The sequence below is a fragment of the Hipposideros armiger genome, unplaced genomic scaffold (assembly GCF_001890085.2).
Source record: "Hipposideros armiger isolate ML-2016 unplaced genomic scaffold, ASM189008v1 scaffold_209, whole genome shotgun sequence".
Classification (NCBI taxonomy): domain Eukaryota; kingdom Metazoa; phylum Chordata; class Mammalia; order Chiroptera; family Hipposideridae; genus Hipposideros; species Hipposideros armiger.
In genome coordinates this window covers 2,430,914-2,439,859 of record NW_017731559.1, presented here as the reverse complement: position 1 = coordinate 2,439,859, position 8,946 = coordinate 2,430,914, and the positions used below count along the sequence as shown (strand labels likewise).

Here is an 8,946-nt window from a genome sequence, read left to right as displayed (position 1 = left end):
GAGCTCTGAGCAACAGCCGTTTGATTCCCGGCCCAAGCTGAGCTACCAACAGATGGCAGGATGGCTCAGCTAAAAAATAAAATAAAAAAAAAAAAAAATATTGTCATAACTATACTTTTTGTCAAACAGTTATGGAACCTTAAGCCTATGTAGAATGCAATTTGGCCGTATCCCTATCTATTCTGTTTCTGTGTGGACTGTAATGCGGCATGGAATCTGCCAGCAGACTGACATCTGTAGTAGACCTCAAGGCATCCCCTAAAAGGTTACTAAGCTTCTCATCCCTGACACAACACAACTCACTTCCAGGGTTGGCTACTATTCTCAGTGCGGAAAGGAACCACTAACTCCCACACCTTTATCCACCTCCTGCATCTCCACCTATCTAAATGGTTTATAAATAAAACTGTTCATATTCTTTTAAAAAGTTAGCAAACCTCTAATATGAAACATGTGAAATGACAGTCTTTAGTCTGCAATCTTACTTCTAGAAATGTATCCCAAAAATGCACAGGCAAAAAAATTGAAAAGAGAATGCACCTGCAGACTATTCACTGCAGCATTATGCATGATAGCATAACTGTAACCAACCCAAATAAATGTCCCTTGCTGGGAATAAACTATGGTACAAACAATGAAGTACTATGAAATTAAAAATAGAAATAAGGAAAGCACCATATACTATTATGAGTGATTTCCAGGATATATAGTTAAATGAAAAAAGCAAAGTAGAGAAAAGCATATAAAGCATTCTACCATTTGTCCAAGGGAAGAGAGTGTAATTATCTACATCTATATAAATAGATGTAGATAAAATTTTGGTGTTAATTTTTTTAAATATATGGAAAACCATAAACTTTTAACAAATGGTTACCTTTAGCAATAGGAAGTTAACAGATAAGAAGTTAGACTTATCTGAATATAACTTATTTGTAGTCTCTGGTACCATGTACATAATTTACCTAATTTTAAAAAGGAATTAAAGATAAGAAGAAAAAATATTCCTGAAAAATCAAAACCAAAATAAAACAAACCCGGGTACTGAATTGATGGTATAACTACATAGAAAATAATAATCCTAAGTGACCTTAAAACATAGTGATCTGACTGTATATTTCTTACAGGCTACATCTTAAGGACAAAAACACACATAAAAAAAGTCTTATACCATTTTCATAAATCACATTATTGGTAATAGTTTGTATTATTCTGAGATTGTTTTATGTGTGTATTGTAGAATAAATTAAATGAGGAATGATGTTGATGGCACTGAGAAGTGAAATTTTTAGTAGTTGGGCAAGTAGATATAGATGTGACAAAGGAGAGATATAAAAAACCTGAGTCCTGGGCCGGCCGAGTGGTGCATTGGTTAAGAGCTGGCTTGGGATGCCAGCTCTGAGCAGTAGGGCCCCGGTTTGGATCCAACATGAGGGCCAGTGACACTATCCTCTACAGCTAAGATGGTGAACAACAGCTCGACCTGGAGCTGGCCTCCGTGAGTCACCGACAACGGCGTAGGCTGCAGTGGGCTGCCGTAAGCTACCGTGTGTGGCTGGCTACCAGCGTGAGCCGCCAAGAGCCGCCATGAGCGGCTGTCCAGAGGCCAGTGACCGATCTGCCTCACCTGGGAAGAGTGCAATGATCACAATACCAACATGGGCCAGTGAAGCGACGTCCTCCACAACTAGACTGAAGAACTAAAGGACAGCAACTTGTCTGTCCCCCTTCCCCGATTCCCCCATAAAATCTTAAAAAAACAAAAAACAAAACCCAAAAAAATCCCTGTAGTCCTAAACTTGAATTGGTGCTATCAGTATAAACAAGCGTAGTTTATCTGAAAAAAACAAAATGAAACAGAAACTTTATTTTGAACTCTGTCCACCTCAGAGGTCTAGAAACGATGACTAACTGCTGCAATGAGCAACCCTAGCAGCCAGACTATGGCCTAAACACCATTTCTCACTAAAAGAAACTAAGGCCCCTGGAGAAATGGCAGATTCCAGGTGTATGGCAGGAAGTGTACAAGAGCCAAGAATGTCTTATACCAGTAGCAAGAAAGTTATGAAAGACTAGGGTAATATCCATTCAAAGAGGCTTCCACTGAGCAAAGATGGGACAATGTGAGTATCAATAAGGATAATAACTGCAAAGAATTGAAACATATCAAATATATTTAAATCCATGTTACTTAAACAAAAAACTCCCTAATCACATTTGAGATGCTAGAGTACTATTTCTTTCAAAACTGATAAAGAAAAAGAATCATTTAGCAACAAAATGACAGCTCTTATCTATTAGAGTCTAACAAGCATCAAAAAACTTTATCTTGGCCTGCCAGATTCCTAAAACTCTCAACAGAAACAGAAGTATACAGTATAACTTTGCTTACTGAGTGACTCAATTTGCCAACATTGTAACTTAAAGAAAAAAAAAAGCATAAAAGAACTTTGGAATGAATTACTATGTCTTAATTCACTTCTAGAATGACTAGTACATGACTGAAAGTTACAGAATTTACAATCTTTTTATAAAAGGCAGAATGTGGCATTATGGTTCAAATCAAGATGCTTAAAGTTTTTGTTTTTTTTTAAAGGTTTAAAAATCCTCATAAAATAATTCTGAAGCACAACCCAAGGTTTGCTACCTAAAGTCTTATACTATTGGGTTGTCGGAAAAGTCATGACATATGTTTTCTGTTTTTCGTTGCAAAAATACGTCATGACTTTTCTGACAACCCAATATATAAAAGTTATATGTATTTATACAATTAAAAAAATTCCCCAAAGTTCACAATAAAATATTTGTTATAAAGCAGAGAAAATAGCTATCACCATTGTTTAAAAAAAAGGGAAATGGTGTTAAAAATTTCTGTATTTGTAAAATTTGTCATTTTTATGAAGTTTGAGTTCCATTTTTATTATGGTTATAAAGTAAACGATGTGCATTCTATTTTAACCAAAATAGCAATTTTAACCATTCAGAGACACTCTGAAAAAGATAGCTGTTTTACTGCCAATCACATTGCTGGTATTAATCAAGAGCAACTTACCTTTCATTATCTTTAAAATATGGCTCCATAAATGCTTTCTGTTTGACTTTATCTTGTTTATCGCCATGAGCTATAAATAAAACAAGCGTATCACAAACTGAATGCAGAACTTACTGAGAAATAATTAGTTTTAGAAAAAAAGGACAGGTACCAAAATTTCCATTTTTATTGCGTTTCATACCCTAGGCCCCTGGGCAACTTGTTTAAATTTTCTGTAACTAATTTTTCCCTTTCTTTTTCATCTCCATAATGAGGACAGCGCTGATTATCTCACCTCAAAGTTACTAAAGAGATAAAAATCATATGCATAAAAGTATTTTAGACTTAAAAACACTATATATGGAAGTCTCTCTCTCTCTCTCTAGACTTTTATTGAAGTATTTTAGATTTTAAAAGAACTACTCAGATGCTCATCATCATTTGGCACCAAACAACAATAACAAGACAGCTTTTAAAATGTTTCACTTATTAGCCCTGTTGATTTTTATAATGTATCTTTTACCTAGGTTATAACTAAAAAATGAAGAGATTAAATAATTTTATTTGAAAACTGGTGACAAATAAGAACTAGCACTCATGGACCTACATCCTAAGTTGTCTAGACTCAAAAAGACAACTGCTATCATCTATTCAAATAATCAAAATTTACGAAGCATTGTGCTAAGTACATAAAGTGTAGAACGAGAGAGACCAGGTCTCCTGTCTTCACGGAGTTTACATGTAGTGAGAGGAAACAGACATTAAGCAGGCAGACAGTTAAACATTAAATGAGCAGACAGTTAAGGCTTATCAGGAAGAACATGTAAGGTGATAACTGATGAACATATAAGAAGTCACCTATGAGAAGAGGGAGAGTGGGGACTATTTTAGGTAAAGGTCCTGAGAAAGAAAAGTTTGGTCTGTTATAAAAACTAAGAGAAGGCCGGTGTGGTTGAGATTTAGCTAGGAAAGGGAGGTATTGGGGTAGATGTCACTGGAGAGGTGGGAACGTACCAGATCATGATGGACTTTGGAGGCCAAAAGGAGTGTGAATTTTACTGTAAGTGCAACAGGAAACCACTGATGACTTTTAAAAAGAATCTACTTTATTAAGGTATAATTTACAAGCAAAATACACTGATTTTAAGTTACTATGATGAGTTTTAACAAATGTATATTGCAGTGTAGCTGCTAACTAAATCTAGACAGAGTACATTTCCATCACCCCTGAACGTTGCCTCCTATTTCAGTGTTTCTCATGCACAAGAATGTTCTCTCATGTCCCTCCCCTCCCCTACAATCACTGACTTGATTTTTATCACCATTGCTTAGTCATGACTGTTTTAGAACTTCATATTAATGGGATTATATAATATGTATTCTTTTTTATCTCTTGCGTTTTTCTAGCTCAGTAAGTTCTGGAGATTCATCCACGTTACTGAGTTCGTAGTTCCCTCCTTTTGGTTGAGTAGTATTCTATTATATACCACATTTTATATTTATTAGTCTGTTGGTGGACATTTGGGTTGTTTCCAGTTTTGAGCTATTACAAATAGCACTGCTATGACATTCTTGAACACGTCTTTCTGTGAACATGTTTTCATTTTTCTTGGATGTGTATACCTAGGAGAAATTGCTGGGTCACAGGATAGGTGTATGCTTAACTTCACAAAAAATTGACCAACCTCAAAAAAACTGTTAAAAAACCCTGCTGAACTGTTTTCCAAACTGCAATTTTATACTCCCACCTGCATTGAGTGTCCCAGCTGTGCTCCACTCCTGCTAATGCTAGGTATTGTCAGTCTTTTTAACCACTTCAGTGGGTGTGAAGTGGCCGCTCCGTCCCTGATGTCCAGTGATGCTGAGCATCTTTGCGTGTGCTGACTGGCCATTCAAACATTGTTTACACTGACGGGCTTTTAAGCAAGAAGATAATACAATCCAACTTACATTTAAAATAAACCACTTTTGATTCTCTGTAGAGACTGAACTCGAGAGGAAAAATAACTGGCATAAAAAGACTAGTTAGGAGGCCTGCGATAGAAAAGGTAGAGAGAGGAGTGGTTTAGACAACAGTGATGGCGACAGAGATGGAATGCCGTGTCATGAAATGTACTTTGAAGGTAGGGCTGCGAGGGTAATACACTGGGCATGAAGGTGAGGGGAAAGAAAGTCGAGTATGATTCTCACATTTCTATCTAGTAACGGGGAGGATTGATACTGAGGTTTAATGAGACCTGAACGGCAGGGAAGATCAAATCTGGATAGAAAAATAAATATTTCTAATTTGAACACAGAAGTTCAGAGGGCTTATAAGAAAGATGTCAAGTAGGTAGTGGGGTTCAAGTCCGGGGTTCAGAAGAGAGAGGGTGAGGCTGGGAGCAACGAATATGCAGAAACGGCATCTTCCCTTGGCTTCCAGAACACCAGGTCCTCCAGTTTCCCTCCTGCTTCACAGGCTGCAGCTCCTTCCCAATGCCCTTTGCTGGTTCTCCTTTGTTTCTTTAACCTTTCAACATTGCCATACCCCAGAGGTCAGAACTGGACATATTTCTCTGTCCTATTTATATTCAATGCTTTGGTGATCTCATTCAGTTTCACTGGCTTTAGGCACCATCTATTGCTGTTGCCTTCCTATCCCCCAAGTCGTTTATTGTGGATTTCTTGTCTAAACTCAACTTCAACTACCTTCTAAATACCTCCATTTGACTGTCCAGTCTAGTTAATATTAACATGTCCAGAACTGAGCTTTCGGTGTCCTCCCTGAAACCTGTTTATTCCTATGAAGATTTTGTAAAACTTTGTGATATGAGGGTTGAGAAAATGAAAAAAAAAAAGGACAGTAAATCCTAAACTATATGCCTGGGTGACTGAGAAATATAAAAATGTCTGAAAGTTACTGGTAGGAAATAAACGGAACTTGGCTTAAATATATTAAGTTTCAGCTGCTGAAGAGACACAAATGTAGCAATAGTAAGAAATGTAGGGGCCGGCTGAGTAGCTCAGTTAGTTAAGAGCTCGCTCAAGAATTTGAGCTCTGAGCAACAGCGGTTTGAGTCCTGGCCCGAGCTGAGCAGCTGCTGAGCTGCCAACAAGTGGCAGGATGGCTGAGCTTAAAATAAAAATAAAAAAAAAAAAGAAAAGAAATAAAAGAAATGCAGGACTAGGATTCATCAAAAGTCAAACAAGAGATGCGATTTGGAATCATATTTTCAGAGTTGGTTAATAAAAACCATAAGAGAAAATGAGTGTGAGACAGAAAAACAGAGTCTTGGGCATACACTAGAAAAAAGATGTTGTCAGAGTTCCAAAGAACAGTGCAGCATCACCACAAAAGTTAAGTGAGAAGGAAGTCTGGGATTACCAGTTTGAAACGTAACTTAAGAAGAAGTATCTTTTTGTGTGTGTGTGTGTGTGTGAAGTATCTGCAAAAGGCTCTCTTGGGGGAAAAAGGTGAATTGAACAGTTGTACATTTTTATTACAAAATTTGCTTGATCAAGTTTTTGCCATAGTCTGAGCAAGCAGAGCATGCTGTCCTATATCTTTGGTTAGGGGCTCATTCACTCTAAGGCCTGTCATTTTAAAAACCTGATGGAAGCACAAGGAAAATATAATCAAAATAGACTATATCATAGTAGAAGGGTGTGTTCATTTAAACCAGTATAAAATAACGTTTGCACAAGATTCAAAATTCTGACCATTTTACACACAGTAAGAAAATGAGATATTTAGCAAGAATTTTAACTAATTTTCAATTCAGATCATCTACTTAAGAGCTTCACTTAGCATATTCTTCTTTTAGATGCTACTCTACATTATAAACTACTGCTTCTAATAAAATGGATCTTAAGAAGTCTGATACATATTACTATATATAGTTACATTAAATATTTTGTCTGGGAAGGTAAAGCACTCAAACAGAAAATGGGTCTGAGTTTTCTGCAAAACTTTCTCTTTTCACTCTATAACAATGATTTATTACTTAAAAAAGAAGTTTCTCAAAACTTTTATAAACTTTATGCAAATGTTATAAAGGAATTTATAGCATCGAATCAAGATTAATTTCTAAGTTCTGATGAATACTTTATGGTTATATAAGATGTTAATGTAAGGAGGGGAAGCTGAATGAAAGGTACAGGGGAACTCTATGAACTATTGGGTTGTCGAAAAAGTCATGACATATTTTTTCTGGTTTTCGTTGCAAAAATNTTCCCAGATACAAAACATGTATTTGAACAGTATTTATAGTAGTACTTACAATTTCACATTCTTTACATGTGTGTCCGAGCAATTTTCTTCTCTCTTCTTTTTTCCGAACCACCTCAATATGAGGAAAGTTTTGTAAGCCAGTCTCTCTGGGAGGAAAATAAATTAAATTTATAATTAATCTATTTGTTACTACAAAGATCTTTGGTTAGGATTTTAGATTAACAAGGGTGAGAGTTCAGTAGAGATATAATCCCAAAACATTCATTCATTTTATTTCAAATGCTTATTCAGTATGTTAGAAAAATAAATATTTCTCCTTTCATTTTTCAGTAAATATTTATTAAGCCTATGATATGTGAGGCATTTTTATGGATATTTTTCTCTGAAAAAGTAACTACTACTTACTATTTTCACCTCTGACTACCTGAAAATAATAATTAGGTTAGGAGGTAAAATATAAAGTAGCCTAATTAAAAAGGAATGCTGTATTATTAAACTCAGGAATTAGTTTTCTGTAACGTAACCAGGAAAGAAAATACTGCCTCTGTTAACTCATTTTTCTAGAACTAAGAACCCATATTTCAGGGCTAAGTTACTCCTGCCAAAGAACAGATTCATCTGTTTCTTATGCCATTTGCTATTTTCTCTAAAATTTGTTATGCTGCTTCCATCAACCCTAAATTCTTCAAAACATTAGGGAAAATTGTCATTTACGCTTGTCCTTGAATGGATCAGATCCCATGTGAACCACTGGAAACCTTGGAAGAGTCAAAACCACTGAGATATGGATTAAAGAGAGATGGAGTACTTTGGGAAGAAAAAGCCATCAGGAAGCACAGAACATTTTTAAAAATTAATATCCTTGTATCCTTTAAAAAAACCAATATAGAAAAAAATCCAAACTTACAAGATAGGTAAATAAGTTATGTGATGGCACATACATATTTTTAGTAACAGAAACCCCCGGTGAGTTTAAACAGTCTGACTCACACAAATATTTTTTTTTAAACTTATTTTTTAAAAGAGTTTATTAGGAAATTGGGGAAGGGTGTGAACAGCCAAGTTGTTGTTCTTCAATCTTAGTTTTGGAGGGCACAGCTAGCTCAGCTCCAAGTCCAGTTGTCATCCAGCCGCCCACTGGTAGTTCAGGGCAGCTCAACTCAAGGTGCCATGTTCAATCTCAGTTGCGGGTGGGCATAGCCCACCAACCCATGCGGGAGTTGAACCAGCAACCTTGTTGTTAGGAGCACATGCTCTCACTAGCTGAGCCATCCTGCCACCTGTTGGCAGCTTAGCGGTAGCTCAGCTCAGGTGCAGCTCACTGGCCCATGTGGGAATCGAACTGGCAACCCTGTTGCTCAGAGCTCACACTCTTAACTCAGCTGGCCCCCACAAAAACTGATTTTTAAAATGACTTCCTGGGGACCTATATACTCCTTTGAGGTATTCTGATCACATGACACTGTAGATGGCTCGCATTTTCCTTCAAAAGAAACCCTTAATTGCTCTATTTCAAAGAATATGAGGTTATAGGCCTCTTTTGTGCTTAAACCTAAGAACTCTCAACTCAGGAGTAATCTGTGAATTAAAAAAGGGAGACCAAGAAAGGACAGATAAAATATATTGTCGGGCCGGCCGAGTGGCTCAGTTGGTTAAGAGCTCACTCAAGAGTGCGAGCTCTGAGCAACAGGGTCGCCCGTTTGATTCC

General features: G+C 36.6%; 1 protein-coding gene across 1 annotated transcript in view; it reads right to left on the bottom strand.

Annotated features, from left to right (window-relative positions):
* The window catches only part of RBBP8 (RB binding protein 8, endonuclease), an 83,434-nt gene that overhangs the window by 5,212 nt on the left and 69,276 nt on the right, over nucleotides 1-8,946 (bottom strand). Inside the window, exon 16 of the mRNA XM_019653893.1 lies at nucleotides 3,050-3,119. Coding sequence (XP_019509438.1) covers nucleotides 3,050-3,119 — 70 coding nt within the window. The remainder of the gene's footprint in view (nucleotides 1-3,049; nucleotides 3,120-8,946) is intronic.